The 17,547-nt window shown below is 38.6% G+C and overlaps 1 protein-coding gene across 2 annotated transcripts in view; it reads left to right on the top strand.

Annotated features, from left to right (window-relative positions):
• Positions 1-9,966, top strand: part of CBFB (core-binding factor subunit beta) — a 61,791-nt gene extending 51,825 nt beyond the window's left edge. The window contains exon 6 of one of the 2 annotated variants that reach the window (XM_068527629.1): positions 7,692-9,966. In XM_068527629.1, coding sequence (XP_068383730.1) covers positions 7,692-7,760 — 69 coding nt within the window. In that variant the 3' untranslated portion in view covers positions 7,761-9,966. The remainder of the gene's footprint in view (positions 1-7,691) is intronic. The other variant, XM_068527630.1, reaches the window with a different exon arrangement.
• Positions 9,967-17,547: the final 7,581 nt, after the last annotated feature.

Here is a 17,547-nt window from a genome sequence, read left to right as displayed (position 1 = left end):
GGACATGGGTTCGAGCCCTGGTCCGGGAAGATCCCACATGCCGCGGAGCACCTAAGCCCGTGCGCTACAACTCCTGAGCCCGCATGCCTGAGCCCACATACTGAAGCCTGTGCACCTAGAGCCCTTGCTCTGCAACAAGAGAAGCCACCACAATGAGAAGCCCGTGCACCGCAACAAAGAGTAGCCCCTGCTTGCCACAACTAGAGAAAGACAGTGTGGAGCAATGAAGACCCAACTCAGCCAAAAATAAATAAATAAATAAATAAATTTATAAAAAAGAAAATCCTATTAGAATATAAAATTTTAAAACAAAACAAAAAAGAATGAGAATCGGAAGAGGATTAACAAGGGAGGACAAGGATTCTAGGTCTGCTGCTCCCATACTAAGAGAAAAACAGGGTCTTGGTTTGGTCTCTATCATAAGAGATGTAGGTTTTATTAAAATTTATTTTGTTTTAACTTTATTTTAGCCTGTAAAAGTTACTCTTATCTGCAGGATGCAGATTTTTTTAACATTTGAAAAGTTCATACAGATAAATTGGGAAGTTATGAGCAGCTTTGTTGTGATAGCAACAGCATGAATGCTTACTATGTGCCAGGCAGTATATGCTGCAGTATTTGTTTTACACTTGATTCTTAAATGCTCTTATAAGATGTACCTCAATTTTGAGGAGCTGAGGCTGAAAGAGGATAAGAAGCTTGTATAAGCTCACATTGCTAACTTGGTAGAGCCACCCTAGTCCAAGCCTGGAAATGTCAGTTATTTCCACTATCTCTTTTATTTTAAAATGCCACCTTATATTTAAAGTTTTCCTGAAGTTGTATACTTTGTAGGAACTGTATTTTTTGATGTGCCTGTTAGACCAGCTCTTGCAGTCTACTTATCTGACAGGTGTTTATGATTGTCTGCTGACCTTGTTTTTACGTTTTTAATGAGTTTGGAAAAATTGCATTCCTTTCTCTCATATTAGGACTTAAAATTTCTGCTTTGTGTCTCTTCCAGCCTTAGCAGTCAGGCGAAATAGCAGTGACTTAGGAGGCTGACATTAATGCTAATTGGAAGTTAAAGGTTCATCTTTTTAGAGTTGTGAGTTTGTGTTCTCACTGCCACCACCTAACTCTGAAACCTTGGAGGAATCATTTAACATTCTTGGTCTCAGGCCTATCATCTGTAACGTGAGAGTTGAACTAGATCTCTATAAAGTACTGTGCTGCTCTAAAATTCTGTCATGCCATGTTCTGACTTTTAGCCAAGTGTCAAACATAAAGTGATTTGCACATTATCTGGATATAGTATACACTCAATAAATTGGATCTATTTTTAGTTATTAGGGCATTTTCTCATGAAGAGTTTTCTTCAGTTTGATGATCTTGATAATAAAAGAATGGAAATCAACCAGGTTTTATTCATTTTCATTTGGGTATCCCTGCTCTTGGCTACTTCTGCACAGCCCAGACCAGTAGGGAAAGCTCGAGTATCTGGTGAATATTCTTTGTCTCTTCATTTTGAACATGTCCTATGACTGCCATCTAGAAACTGGATTTGCCATGTTTCTGGGTGATGGTATACTGAAGAAAGAAAATAGGAGCGGCTGGTAGTGAGGGGTCTGTAGTAAAATTTCTACATTTTAATACTTATAAATATTAAAAGCAGATTTGTATTCTGAACAGGCTCATGGGTGTCTGCTTTATATTAAAACCCTATTCTGAAATAACTGTTAATAAAAAGTTAAAATCAAGGGCCTATGTGGATTGACTGGGGAGAAAGAAACTAGAAATTATGGACTTTATGTTTTTAGAATAATCGAGTTCAGAGAGTTTCTTTGCCATCATCTAGTCTAGTTTGTTACTCATAGAATTCATTCTAAGACATCCAACCATTAGAAAACTGCTACAGTAGAAAGCACTGCTTCCCAAGGCAGCACATCCAGTTGTTGAATTCCAGTCCTGTGGAAGCTATTTCATTAACCTAAATGTTTCTGTATTTGTCTCCTTCATAAGACAGCCCATACGTCTTCCTCTCTAGCATTAAATTCCCTCCCAGTCTCCCAGCTCTCTCATTCTTCCCTCTTCTGCTCTCATTCATACTCTTTCAGAGTTCCTCTTATTTTTTTTTTATCTTTGATTCTCCTTCATAGTGTCTTCATTTACATCTTCCTCATTTCTTCTTTACAATGTAAATAGAAACGAAAAACACAAGTAAATAGCAAAGCAAGTTTTCTTTGCATGCTTTTACCAAAAATATATTTCAAACAAATAAACCCATGGCAACCTCTGCACAGCCCTGACCAGTAGGGAGAACTTCAGCTGCTGACTGTTTTTTTGTCACTCATTGGGAGTCATCCCATTATTAAAATAATTTGAAAATTACTCTTATCCCAGGACAAAAGCTGAAATATTCTTTTCACAAAGTATTACTGGTAGGTTAGTAGTAATTTATAAATGTATAATTAGGATTGATTTTTCTCAGTGTTTCTTCATTGCTCAGCCCCTTTCTAACCTTCATTGCATTGACTGAAACCAGATGCTTATATCACCATCTCTAATTTTGCAGAATTGATCAGTCCTTACATTACATTTAACATTGATTCTGTATGGAACATAAATTGTTTTCCTAATGCATATGCATTCCATAGCTCTTTCAATCTGTACCCATGCAGCATAACATTAACCTGACTAGTTAAATGAAAGGAATGTGCTAAAATTTAGTCAGCATGCAGTCTGCTAATAAATAGTTAAGATTTGCTAGAGAAATGTGTCACAGTTTATAAGAAAGACCACGGAAGTTAGTGTTGGGTTTTATATGATTTGTTTGAAAGTGAATAAAGCTGTGTCATTTCTGTCTAAACAACATTAACCCTCTTGAGAAATGATGATATAACTGGAGCTTCTGACTAAACATGATTTTACAGTACAGGTGTGACTTGTTAAGCTGTTTCTTTGAAGGTCAAGGATGCTCTTTCTCTAATTGTTTTAGATCTTAACCATTGAAATCAGAACATTTCTATTTTTGGTTAAATTTGTTTCCAAAAACTGACGGATAATGGACAATCAGTTGGTGATAATAATACATAATTCCATTTAGCTAAAGATTGCACAGGTAATTGCAGTTAGTCCCAGTTGCTGGCATATAACAGAGGTGGCTAAAACAAGATCCACATGAAAGATGATGGTGGCTTGGACTAGGGTAAGAGTGGTAGAGTTAGTCAGAAGTGGTCAGATTCAGGACATATTTAAATGTAGAGATGTCAGAATTTGCTGTTGGGTGTGAGAGATGTTAAGGGGTTTTTGCCCTTAACAATAACTGGTGAAATGGAGTAGCCCTTATCTAACATAGGGAAACTGTTGCTGAGGGAACTAGGTTCTGTATACAAACAGATGTTTGTGCTTGACTGACATTTGTAGTCACTAGAGAACACTTAATAGAAGAAAGATGCATTGGAATTTGTGAAAGAGACTGAAAGTAAATATTTTGTGTGGATCAAAGGGGGACACTATGTTATTTTAAAACTTTATATTAGCAGAGAGTGTCACGCACAGTATGTTAGTTCTTAGGTGTACTCTATTAAGTAATTTGCCATAGTTTAAACAAATGTTTATTCTATAGTGAAACTTGAAATCCTCAATGTTTATGATTGTCAAGCCTCTTGGTTGTTAAGTATTGTTGTGAAGATACTTCTGAATATATAAGTGCACCAAGGATTCTAATATATTTCCGTTTTTGCTTTTGAGACAATACTTTATCCATAGTAATTCTGAATTTTATTTCTTGAGATAGAGATTCCTAGTTAAAACCCAGTTGGCAGAGATGGTATTCAGTGAGAGATGAAATTCAGTGTTACATTTTTCAGTCATATAATTTATAGGCCATATACTTCTGTGTGACTCAGTTTCTTTATCTGTAAAATGGATAAACAATAGCACCTATGTTATAGGTAGTTGGCAGGGATTAAATTGGTTCGTCCATGGAAATTGCTTAGAGCAGTGCCCAGCATATAGTTGGTGCTCAATAAATGTCAGCTATTTTTTTTAATTTATCCATTTATATATATTTTATTGAAGTATAGTTGATTTTTTATTTTGCTATTATTGGTGTTAAATTTATTTTTTAAATGTCTTAATATAAAATACAACTTGTTTATTGGAAAAAATAACATTTGGTAACTATCAGTTTCCTAATCTGGTATTGGAATTTCTTTGTTAACTTTTTTTTTTTTTCTAATTGTCTCACAATAATTTTTTTTTTATTGGAGAATAATTGCTTTACAATGTTGTGTTAGTTTCTGCTGCACAGCAAAGTGAATCAGCCATGTGCATACACACATCCCCTCCCTCCTGTACCTCCTTTCCCCCCACCGTGCCAACCAACTAAGCCATCACAGAGCACCGAGCTGAGCTCCCTGTGCTATACAACAGGCTCCTGCCAGCTATCTGTTTTACACCTGGTAGTGTATTTATGTCAAACCTAATCTCCTAATTCATCCCACCCTCCCCTTCCCACCCTGTGTCCACATGTCCATTCTCTACATCTGCCTCTCTATTCCTGCCCTGCAAATAGGTTCATCTGTACCATTTTTCTAGATTCCACATATATGCATTAATATATGATATTTGTCTTTCTCTTTCTGTCTTGCTTCACTCTGTATGACAGACCCTAGGTCCATCCACATCTCTACAAATGATCCAATTTCATTTCTTTTTATGGCTGAGTAATATTCCATTGTATATATGTACCACATCTTCTTTATCCATTCATCTGTTGGTGGACATTTAGGTTGTTTCCATGTCCTGGCTATTATAAATAGTGCTGCAATGAACATTGGGGTATATGTGTCTTTTTTTTGTGGGGGGGGCTGTGTTGGGTCTTCGTTGCTGCATGCGGGCTTTCTCTAGTTGTGGCGAGCAGGGGCTACTCTTCGTTGCAGTGCGCGGGCTTCTCATTGCGGTGGCTTCTCTTGTTGCAGAGCACAGGCTCTAGGTGCGTGGGCTTCAGTGGTTGTGGCATGCAAGCTCAGTAGTTGTGACCTGCGGGCTCTAGAGCACAGGCTCAGTAGTTGTGGCGCACAGGCTTAGTTGCTACACGGCATGTGGGATCTTCCCAGACCAGGGCTCGAACCCGTGTCCCCTGCATTGGCAGGCGGATTCTTAACCACTGCGCCACCAGGGAAGCCCTATATGTGTCTTTTTTGAATTATGGTTTTCTCTGGGTATATGCCCAGTATTGGGATTGCTGGATCATATGGTAATTCTATTTTTAGTTTTTTAAGGAACCGACATACTGTTCTCCACAGTGGCTGTATCAATTTACATTCCCACCAACAGTGCAAGAGGGTTCCCTTTTCTCCGCACCCTCTCTAGCATTTATTGTTTGTAGATTTTCTGATGATGCCCATTCTGACTGGTGTGAGGTGATACCTCATTGTAGTTTTGATTTGTATTTCTCTAATAATTAGTGCTGGTGAGCATCTTTTCATGTGTCTCTTGGCCATCTGTATGTCTTCTTTGCTGAAATGTCTGTTTAGGTCTTCTGCCCATTTTTTTTTTGGATTGTTTGTTTTTTTGATATTGAGATACATGAGCTGTTTATGTATTTTGGAGATTAATCCTTTGTCTGTTGCTTCGTTTGCAAATATTTTCTCCCATTCTGTGGATTGTCTTTTTGTCTTGTTTATGGTTTCCTTTGCTGTGCAAAAGCTTTTAAGTTTAATTAGGTCCCATTCACTTATTTTTGTTTTTATTTTCATTACACTAGGCAGTGGGTCATAAAAGATCTTGCCATGATTTATGTCAAAGGGTGTTTTTTCCTGTGTTTTCCTCTAAGAGTTTTAGTGTCTGGTCTTACATTTAGGACTTTAATCCATTTTGAGTTTATTTTTGTGTATGGTGTTAGGGAGTGTTCTAATTTCCTCAAAATACTAGCAGACAGAATCCAGCAACACATTAAAAAGATCATACAACATGATCAAGTGGGATTTATCCCAGGGATGCAAGGATTCTTCAGTATACGCAAAGCAATCAATGTGATACACCATATTAACAAATTGAAGAATAAAAACCATATGATCATCTCAATAGATGCAGAAAAAGCTTTTGACAAAATTCAACACCGATTTATGGTAAAAGCTCTTCAGAAAGTGGGCATAGAGAGAACCTACCTCAACATAATAAAGGCCATATATGACAAACCCACAGCAAACATCATTCTCAATGGTGAAAAACTGAAAGCTTTTCCTCTAAAATCAGGAACAAGACAAGGATATCCACTCTTGCCACTATTATTCAACGTAGTATTGGAAGCCCTAGCCACAGCAATCAGAGAAGAAAAAGAAATAAAAGGAATACAAATTGGAAAAGAGGAAATAAAACTGTCACTGTTTGCTGATGACATAATACTATACATAGAAAATCCTAAAGATGCCACCAGAAAACTACTAGAACTAATCAATGAATTTGGTAAGGTTGCAGGATACAAAATTAATGCACAGAAATCTCTGGCATTCCTATACACTAACAACAAAAGATCAGAAAGAGAAATTAAGGAAACAGTCCCATTTACCATCACAACAAAAAGAATAAAATACCTAGGAATAAACCTACCTGAGGAGGCAAAAGACCTATACTCAGAAACCTATAAAACACTGATGAAAGAAATCAAAGATGACATAAACAGATGGAGAAATATACCGTGCTCCTGGATTGGAAGAATCAATATTGTGAAAATGACTATACTACCCAAAGCAATCTACAGATTCAGTGCAATCCCTATCAAATTACCAATGGCATTTTTCACAGAATTAGAACAAAAAATTATACAATTTATATGGAAACACAAAAGACCCCAAATAGCCAAAGCAATCTTGAGAAAGAAAAATGGAGCTGGAGGAATCAGACTCCCTGACTTCAGACTATACTACAAAGCTACAGTAATCAAGACAATATGGTACTGGCACAAAAACAGAAATATAGATCAATGGTACAGGTAAGAAAGCTCAGAGGTAAACCCACACACCTGTGGTCACCTAATCTATGACAAAGGAGGCAAGAATATACAATGGAGACAAGACAGCCTCTTCAGTAAATGGTGCTGGGAAAACTGGACAAGTACATGTAGAAATATAGTTGATTTACAATGTTGTGTTAATTTCAGGTGTACAGCACAGTGATTCAGTTATATATATATGTGTGTGTGTGTGTGTGTGTGTATATATATATATATATATATATATTCTTTTCCCTTATAGGTTATTACAAAATACTAAGTATAGTTCCCTGTGCTATACAGAAGGTTCTTGTTTGTTATCTATTTTATATGTAGTAGTGTGTAAAATGTCAGCTAGTATTAAAAGGGAAAATGGGAAAGTTTGCTTCTAAGGTGATTGGATCATGTGTTCAAGTTAAACCCTTTATTCCCAAAGCTATAAATGTAGGTTTGTTGCTCTTTTATCCACAGTATGTATTTTGATAATGCTCTTTTGAATATAATGAGATTTTTTATTCTTGGTTTTTAAGGAAACTTTGACAAAATATTTCATACATAATCTAAATTTTTCTTTTTCTTCTTACATGTGGAGATACTGGCTGAAAATTTTTTTAGTTGCAAACTTTTCTTATGTGCTACTGTAACTTTTATTTATTAGCACTTTGATTTTCAAAACACGTTTTAACCCTAAATTATGATTTTGTCATTGCAGGCAAGAAGACAACAAGACCCTAGCCCTGGATCCAGTTTAGGTGGTGGTGATGACCTCAAACTTCGCTAATTAGTGGCACAAAAGATGTGTCCCCCCCATCTTTACATATTCATTTCTAGTCTGCAGAAATAATTGATTAAAAGACCAGAAACTGTGATAACTGGAGGTACTACGGTCTATTTCTCAACCTTAGGCGGTAACAAGACATCACAACTGCCATGGTTTTGCACTATGATATAATAACTGCATTTCTAATTTTGTATGCATGTAGCCAGTAATTATTTGAAATTTTCTTCTATGCAAGCTTACCTTGTTGACATTATTTTAGTGAGTTGAAACTATCCACTTGTAAAGCTCTTTTTTTCCACCATTTTAATTTAAAAGTTCATGTCATTTTAAAACAGGTCAAGAAATCAAAATTTTTATCAGAGGGTTTTTTCCCCTAATCAGTTGCTCTATTTTTTTTTTTTTTAATTTTAGATGTGTTGGTTATACAGCTTCATTTTAGATAAATGTTCTTGGTTTTTTTGTTTTGTTTCCCCTGTTTCCTTCTGTGTTTTTATAGTCTATGGCATTTTAAAACTGCTGATGGTTTGCATTATTTACAAGCTAAAAACCTAGTAGCATAGAGCTGTCTGCCACACCTTCTAACACAAAGTTTACAGTTGTTAAAGTTGCAGTATCCTTTTAAATGTTGATAATCAGCTCCTTTTCTTTCCTTTTTAAACATAAAAAATTTTAATTGGTATTAACTCTGGTCTGCCCCAGATCTGTTTTAGATTCTGTTCTGTATTCATGAGTTTGTGTGGAGATATTCTCCATAGATGATAATATTCTACTGAAATGCCTAAAGAAGTCACAGGCTGGCTTCTGTTTTATTCAGGGATTTTTTTTTTAAAGTCAATCAGAAAAGGGATACTGGAGCTTCTTCATGTATGTAACAGCATATTAAACTGGAGACAGTGATGAATCAGCTACAAAGGTAATGTTGTATTAAAATCATGTTTAAGATAGCTGCTTTTATGTGTATTTTATAATGCATGCTTTTGTAAAAACAATGCTGGGTGATGAAAGATTAGTCTTAGAGAGAAAATGTACATCTGTGCAGAGGATACATTTTCTTCCATTAATTATTCTGGAAAAAAATTCACAGGTTATATATATGGTATTTTCCAAAAGGACTATTAATAGAACCTTTTGAGATGAATTAGTATAAGAATATTTTTAAAATAGGGCTCACTATCAAATTGATTGCAACTTTTTTTTTTTTTAATACAAGACTGGAAAAAAGTGCTAAGTCATTTGGCACCTCCTTACAAATATTTTTCATGGTCACATTCATTAAATGTTACTACATTTCTGAAGTTTTGCAAAAATGTATTTTATCAAAATAGAATGGCATTATTTTAAAGAGTTTGAAAAACTGACATGGTCAATTCAGAAAATGAACTGAAGTCTGAATAAGGTCATTGCATTTAAAACATATATGTATACTTGACTGATGAGGGAGGTGTGACTTTCATTGTATATAGGTCTTATAATTCATAAGCATATCCTGTATCTCAGAATAAAAATATTTGTTATATATTTGAAGTCATGCATGGTAAAAGAGTGTGTTTAAATTGTTATAAACAATAATGCATCATAAAAGACCATGCTGATCTTGTGTAACTAAGTACTATGAATGAATCTGGTTGGTATTTGGTGTTGTGCAGCTCACATGTTTACACACTCAGTGCCCTAATTTCCCCTGAGGGAATCACCTTTTAAGTGGTCCTTACAGTGCTGTTCTAAGGTTACTTTATCACAGAGCTCCTTGGTTTTTGACTTCTGCACTTAAATTTTTTCTTTTCTAATAACATGATGATGGCACATTTTTCTCTATTGTTTCTAGCTAAGGGCTTTCAGTCCACCAGTAACTAAGATCAAATGTTATTAAATGTTCATGTTGCCATCCTTCTGTACATACTGTCATTTAGCATTGTGCTGCTTCCATCTGTCTTAATGCTGGCATTAAGATCATGAGCCCTTTTTCTCCAATAGTGCAGGCTTTGAAAACTGCTTTTTTTTTAAGTTATTGGTACAATTTGATATTTTTCCATAATCTGTATTTAAACAGAATTACATCATTGCATCATCTTTTCTAAACTCATCCTCATTAAAACTTGCCTTAAGCTACCAGATTGCTTTTGCCACCATTAGCCATATTGTGTGTTTGTATGTTTAATTTACTTTCACAATAAACTTCTGTGTAGTGAACTTCTGGGTCTTGGCTCTTTATTAACATAATACAACAATTTCTGTTCTGGTGTTCATTATGACATAAAAATTGATTTTGTTTCTAAGCTGTTCTTGCATTCTGCTTTTTAACCTTAAAATAAAAACCACCACCAACAGCAGTGGCATCTAGTGGTCATTTCTGTTAATTCCAAAGAAAACCTTTAATGTATATAACACAAAGAACACTAATTTCCCAGTGTATATTATAGTTTTCAAAAACTCTGCCTTGATTTACCCATCCTATGAGGTATGACTATAGAGTAGTGACCTTGGAGGGAAGGAAGAATTCCAAAAATTACACATCCAAATAACTACCATCTTTCAAACTTCATTTTAGGAATATACACTCAATTTGATTGTGCTGGTGTCATTTCAGACATTCTTAGGACTTTCCTTGGCATTTTCCTACATCAGAAAATTAAGCCTTTTACTCTAGAAGTATGTCCTAAGCTTGATCCATAAGGAAAAATTTACTTATTCGCTACCAGACTTACTGCAAATAACAAATACCTTTAAATGCTGAATTGGTACCATGAAGCAAAATTCCAAAGAATAAGATTCATACTCTGAGGGTTAATTTCAAAAATTATTTGAGCAGTAGCATCATGGTTTCAATAAGTATATCACCTCTAGAAACAGGTATTTGGATATGTTAGTTTGGGGCTACCTGGAAAAAGAAATATCTTACTTGATTTATGCCTCATTTGGCACTGGGGAGCTTTTTCAAGCTATAAGCCATTGTGTGGATTATCCATTGCTACATAACACATTGCCCCAAAACTTAGCAGCTTAAAACAGTAAACATCATCTCACAGTTTCTGTGGGTCAGAAATCTGGAAGAAGCTAAGCCCAGTGGTCTGATCCAGGGTCTCTCCTGAAGTTAGAGTCAAATTGTCAACCTGAGCTATCATCATCTCAAGGCTTAATTGTGGCTGAAGGATCCCCTTCCAAGCCCACTCATGTGGCCATTGACTGGCCTCAGTTTCTCACAGGCCATTGGGTGTAAGCCCTTGATTCCTTGCTAGGTGCTGGGGATGAAGAACTTCCTTGGCATGTGGGTGTCTCCATAGGGCAGCTCACGACTTGGCAGCTGGCTTTCCCAGAGCAGGTGATCCAAGGAAGACTGCATGCCTAAGATGAAAGCCACATTTTAATTTTTTTGGCTGCGTTGGGTCTTTGTTGCTGCATGCGGACTTTCTCTAGTTGTGGCGAGCGGGGCTTCTCCGTTGTGGTGCGTGGGCTTCTCATTGCAGTAGCTTCTCTTGTTTCGGAACTCGGGCTCTAGGCACACGGGCTTCAGTAGTTGCAGCACGTGGACTCAGTAGTGTGGCTCACAGGCTCTAGAGCGCAGGCTCAGTAGTCGTGGCACACGAGCTTAGTTGCTCCGTGGCATGTGGTATCTTCCTGGACCAGGGCTCTAACCCGTGTCCCCTGTATTGGCAGGTGGATTCCTAACCACTGCGCCACCAGGGAAGTCCAAAGCCACATCTTAATAACCTAATCTTGGGCTGCCATATTCCATTATGTTAGAAGTGAGTCACTGGGTTAGGCCCACACTGAAAGGGAGGAGTTATTAAGCTTCATCTTTTGAAGGGGGGGGCGTCAAAGAGTTTATGGACATATTTTTAAAACCACCACAGCCATTTTGCTGTATTTATATATGTAACTGAGTACTTATAAGACAACACTGGGGGACTTCCCTGGCAGTGCATTGGTTAGGACTCAGCGCTTCCAATGCAGGGGGTGCGGGTTCGATCCCTGATCATGGAACTAAGATCCCACAGGCCACGTGGCACGGCCAAAACAAAAAAAAACAACATTGGCGTTTTGATCTCCCAAACATTCTTTAAAGGTAAGATTTCAGTCATTTGCAGGCATATTTCAAGGCATGATTCTCCTGGTAGCATCAATTCCCTTTCCTGCATCACCACCATATATATGGATATGGCATTTCAAAGATGTTCCGAGTCTAGAAAATTACAATTTGTAGCGTAGAATCATGGGTGGAAATGGCAGTTTGGTTCGTTTAAATACAAGATAACTCTAAAAGTCACTGTATTAGTCAATTCTCAGCTTTTGGCCAGAATAAGCAACTTAAAGTCATTATTGGCCTTTTTCAGGTTTCAGAAACATTTGAAAATGTGAGAAGATATGATACAGGGAGAAATTTTTTGTTAGAGAAATCATGGATATCCATGAATGGTAGGTACTAGCCGTGTGTGGCTGTCGAGCACTTGAAATGTGTCTAGTAAAACCAAGAAACTGAATTTATGTTTTAATTTAAAAACTGAGGCAGTGTTAAATATTTTTCTGTTAAAACTTTGTTTTGGGAGGACTACATTTCATGTCAGCCTTTGAAAATTTTGTGTCCAGGTTGAGATGCACTGTTAGTGTAAAATACTAAATATCAAAGATCTAATACAAAAGAAGAAAAAAGATATTTAATTTTTAACTTTGATTACATGTTAAAATATTTTTATATACTGGGTTATATTGGGTTAAATAAAATACATTAAAATAAACTACCTTTTTCCTTTTTAATGTGGCTAGTAGAAAATTTTAAATTGCATGTATTGGCTTACATCAATATTAGGATTGTAAGTGGGCAAAGGACAGATCATACAACCAAAAGGAAAAATGTTTAAAAAAAAAGAAAATATTGAGGCTTACTATCACTGTTTAAAAAAAGAGATTAAAACAAAGTATGATTATTTTACCTCCTAGGATCATTTATGGGAAAAAATGTGTATATCCAGTGCCCTAAAGAGACACTGTCTCTGCCCTCACGGAACCTACAATCTGGCTCAAAAACTAATCAAAAGCAGTATTGTTTTAAGTTGTACTGGAAGTTGTGGCTGTTACGGGGCACATCTAACTTGGTCTGGGTGCTCAAGAAAAGGCTTCCTTGAGACATCTGAGCTGACATCTGAAAGATGGCAGACATTATTCCAGCATTGAGAAGGTGACGAAAGTATTACAGGTAACATGGCAAGTTTGAGAAACTAGGCGCAGTTGGGTATGACTGGACCGTGGAGTGGAGGGGGCGCTGCCGCAGTGAGACAAATCTGAAAGGGTCAGCAGGGGCCTGGGTGAGGGTCACAAGCAGTGCTGGATGGGCTTTTCCAGCCATGTTAGTTAAAGTGTCTGAACAATTCCCTAGGGCAAGCAGGAAGCCACGGAGGGGTTGGGAGTTTGAGGGAATGGGTGGTTGATAGAACAAGACTAGAAGCAGCAAGTCAGTCCCACTGATCATATGGTGACCCAGTAGGGAGATTAAGGGTAGCTTAGTGGGCATGGAAACACTTCAAGCTGGAGAAAAAAGTACAGGAGACATAACTGGCAGTTTTCCCCTGTTTCTCTTATCTGGATAGGCTGGTTGTGTTGCCTAAAACCCCCCAAATTTTATTGGCTTAAAGACTTATCTCTTATTTGTTAAATACCCATCAGTGATTGACGTAGGCTGACAGAGCCATCACTGGAACATTGCCAGCCATGTGACAGAGTCAAGAAAATAGTGTAATGAAAGGGGCACTGACTTTTAAAACTGTCACCTGAAGTTGACACATGAGACTTCTGTTTACATTTCATTGGACCTAGCAAATCACAAGGCCATGCCCAGCTTCATCTGGGCAGAAAACCACAATCCTACCTTTTGCCCAGGAAAGAGAATATTTGTGAATAGCTCCAATGACTATCACAGGCCACCCTTTGAAATATTAAATATTTAATTTTACTCTCTTGCCCTCAACAAAATATATCTACCATGGGAGACAACCTAAAAGTCCCAGCTAATCAGGTACTGAACTAAAATTCTGTGATATGTGGTTATCTGCCCACACAGCCAATATACAGTGGTGAAATAGGGACAGGAAAACTGCAGGAAACACTTCCATTCAGAAAGGGAAGAATCAAGTCATTGGTCTTTTATGAAATGACAGTTATGAAAAGTCATTAGGGAGAACATTTGAAGTCCCCCTACTCTGAGAGAGGAGTGTTCTTTGTAAGGCTGATTGGGAGAGACTCCCCAGTTCATCGCTTTCCATGACCCATGGGCCCATCCCTGGCTTTTTTTTTTTTTTTCACCTTGATAAATACAAGCAATTCGTAATCATGGTACTAAGATTCTGCTTTCCAAGTTCTTCAGCTAGGGCTTCAAACTTGGTACATTTCCTGCCTCCTAGATTACCACATGTGACAGTTTTAACAAAAGGATTAGCATCCTTCCAGCCTCCAGTGTCAGTTCCCCCAGCCACTTTCCTGTCTTCACACTACCATCCATCCAGCTACCCAAAGCTGGAAACCTGTGTTTTTATCCCTGACTCTTTTTCTCTGTCATCATCTACATCCAATCTGTAGATCCTGGCAATGGATTCCATCAGTTCTCTGTCACTACTAGATTTTTTTTTTTTTAATTAACAGCTCTGTAGCTTTTCTTTTAAAACAATTCATTTTTTAAAAAATTTATTATTTATTTCTTTTTTTGGCCATGCCGCACGGCATGCAGGATCTTAGTTCCCCAACCAGGGATCGAACCCGTGCCCCCAGCAGTGGAAGTGCGGAGTCTTAACCACTGGACCACCAGGGAAGGCCCACTACTAGATTTTTTTTTTTTTAATTTTAGTTACACACAAAGCTTTTACCATAACTCAGACACTCTTATAATTGCAGTCCTCCTAACAAATCTGTGAAGTTATGGTCATTTTACAAATGAGGAAAACTAAGGCATGGAGAAATTAAGTAACTTGCCCAAGGCATAAAACTATTAAAGGACAGAACTGGGATTCAAATTCCCAGCCCATGTACTTAATCACTCACTATACTCTGACCTGAGGCTGTCCCTGCATATCTGACTTGGACCACCTCAATGACTACCTGTGCTCCCCTGAAGGTCATAGCAGTTCACCAACAGCCAGTTCAATATTTCTGAACATCCGCATCCTCAGTTTGGGGGAACAGCAGTTGCTGACATTCTCCCAAGTTGTCCTCCTCCCCTGAGACACCTCCTGCTTCTGCTCTGTGTATCAGGCTCTGGACTCTGGCCTCCTCCCAGACTACCATCCCAAAGCTGTCACTCCTACCCCTGACAAAAACCTGGGTGGATCACACTTAAGTCAATGGCTTGGGATAGCACAATGAGCTAATATAACCATTTGTTGTTGACTGACATTGTGCACAGAAACCTATTATCCCAATAAGGAGATTCTTAGGGGCCTCCCCAACCTTGTTCTTCCTCTTTCTTGGGTTTTCCAAACTAAAACTCCTTTTCACTGTTGATGAAAAAATCAGTCGATTCAAGAAAGAAATAGAGATTTTTATTCAAGCCAAATTGAGGATTATAACGTGGGAACTGCTTCTCAGAAAGCCTGAGAACTCTTCCACCCGTTAGAGGTCAAAGCACAGTTATATAAGTTTTTGAGACAGAGGGCCGTACATTAAATGACATACTATTGACAGTTTACACAATCCAGATCACGCATACCAGGTGAGTAGTGGGTCATGGGTCATCATGGCCCCTTACAAGATTAAGAAGAAAGGTTATCTCAAGGAGTTGTGACCCTTGATGAGATTAAGAAGGAATGTTATCTCCTAAGGAGGTCTAGTTAATGCAGGTGCATAACACACACTAAAGGGGAGGGAGGAGGCCCAAATTTTATGTTTAAATTTTTCTCGTCTTGCCATAAAATATGGATTTTATTTCATCATCACGTTGTTATCCATAGTGTGTGGCTTTCTCTTTCTCCTTCCTCTCTTACACCCTTCTTTGTCCACCGGAAATAAGTCCCCCCAAGTGTTTTTTAAATAGAAGAACCATTCCTAGTCCAGTTGGATTTGAGTTAAATTCAGACATTCCAAATTGACTAAGATTACTCCCCACCAACCTTATGTTTTTCTCCAGGCCAGCTGCCCAACTAATCTTTCCTAAACACATCTTTAATGCTTGCACGCATTGTAAGAGGTAAATGTCCCCCTGATCGCTAGCCCCTGCCTCTTTCCTTGTATTTGGTATTATTGATAATTTTTTGTTTATCTTTCAAGAAATGTTCTCCCTTTTACAGTACGGCCAATGTTCTATTTTATTTATTTATTTTTTTGGCCGCACTGTGCGCACAGCATACAGAATCTTAGTTCCCCGACCAGGATGGAACCTGTGCCCCCTGCAATGGAAGCATGGAGGAGTCTTAACCACTGGACTGCCAGGGAAGCCCTAAGGCCAATGTTTCTTTTATTTCTGTTTTTACAGGAAAAAAATGGGTCATACCATACAATTTTGCACCTGGCTTTTTTCTCTTGGAGCTCCCTCCACATCAGCATATAGAGATATACTCCATTTTTTAAAATGGATCCTATCATACATATATATCAGAGTTTAGTTAGCCACTTTCCTACTGATGGACATCTCAGTGACTCAGTGCTATTATTTTGGCATAGGATTCTGCAAATGGACATCCTTCTCCGTGTTTGTTTGTCTTTCAGTATTTATTTTATTTATTTTGGCTGCACTGGGTCTTAGTTGTGGCTTGCGGGCTCTTAGTTGTGGCATGCAGACTTTTTAGTTGCCACATGCATGTGGGATCTAGTTCCCCAACCAGGGATCGAACCTGGGCCCCCTCCATCAGGAGCACAAAGTCTTACCCACTGGACCGCCAGGGAAGTCCCTCCATGTTCGTTTGTTTCTTTTTAAAATTAATTAATTATTTATTTATTTTTGGCTGCGTTGGGTCTTCTTTGCTGTGTGCTGGCTTTCTCTAGTTGCGGCGAGCGGGGCTACTCTTCATTGCAGTGCGCGGACTTCTCATTGCAGTGGCTTCTCTCGTCATGGAGCACCAGCTCTAGGTGCGCGGGCTTCAGTAGTTGTGGCTCGTGGGCTCAGTGGTTGTGGCTCACGAGCTCTAGAGCACACGCTCAGTAGTTGTGGCACACCAGCTTAGTTGCTCCGGGGCATGTGGGATCTTCCTGGACCAGGGATCGAACCCGTGTCCCCTGCATTGGCAGGCAGATTCTTAACCACTGCCAGTAGCAGTGGCCAAGTTTTGACAGAGCCTTCCATGTTACACTCCTATCAAGCCAGTTTAAGAATTTAGCATGTCACTCTCTCCCCTGCTGAAAACCTTTCTCCAGGGGCAATGTAATGCAAAGAATTTGAGTTCTACCGCCTAGGTCCACAAGGCCTTTAGCCAATCTGGGCCTCATTTTTTTTCCCCGCCTGTGAAGTGAGATTATAATCACTGCATTCACCAAGGGTCAGCTCCAGAAGAAGCCTGGTTGTCTTTCAGTTTTAGAGTGTCCCAGGGCACGGGCCAAAAGCTCAGGCTGAACAGGCTAAAGGACCCCCTACTCCCGACTTGTAAATGAGGCAACTGAGGCACAAAGAGTACCAGCGGTTTGGTCAAAACCACACACCGTTGGCGGTAAGGCCTGCTCTGGCGGAGTCTGAGCTACTGCCCTGGGGGCTGCGCACAGCTGAAGATACTCAGACAGGAGGTCGGGCTTAGCTCCTCCCCTCTACCCTAGTCCTCTACCCCAACTGCCCCCCGCCCCGCCCCTACACACATGCTCGAGCCCACTCCTGGCTTGC

This window comes from Eschrichtius robustus, chromosome 19, assembly GCF_028021215.1.
Source record: "Eschrichtius robustus isolate mEscRob2 chromosome 19, mEscRob2.pri, whole genome shotgun sequence".
Taxonomy (NCBI): domain Eukaryota; kingdom Metazoa; phylum Chordata; class Mammalia; order Artiodactyla; family Eschrichtiidae; genus Eschrichtius; species Eschrichtius robustus.
This window is presented reverse-complemented; position numbering and strand designations above follow the sequence as displayed.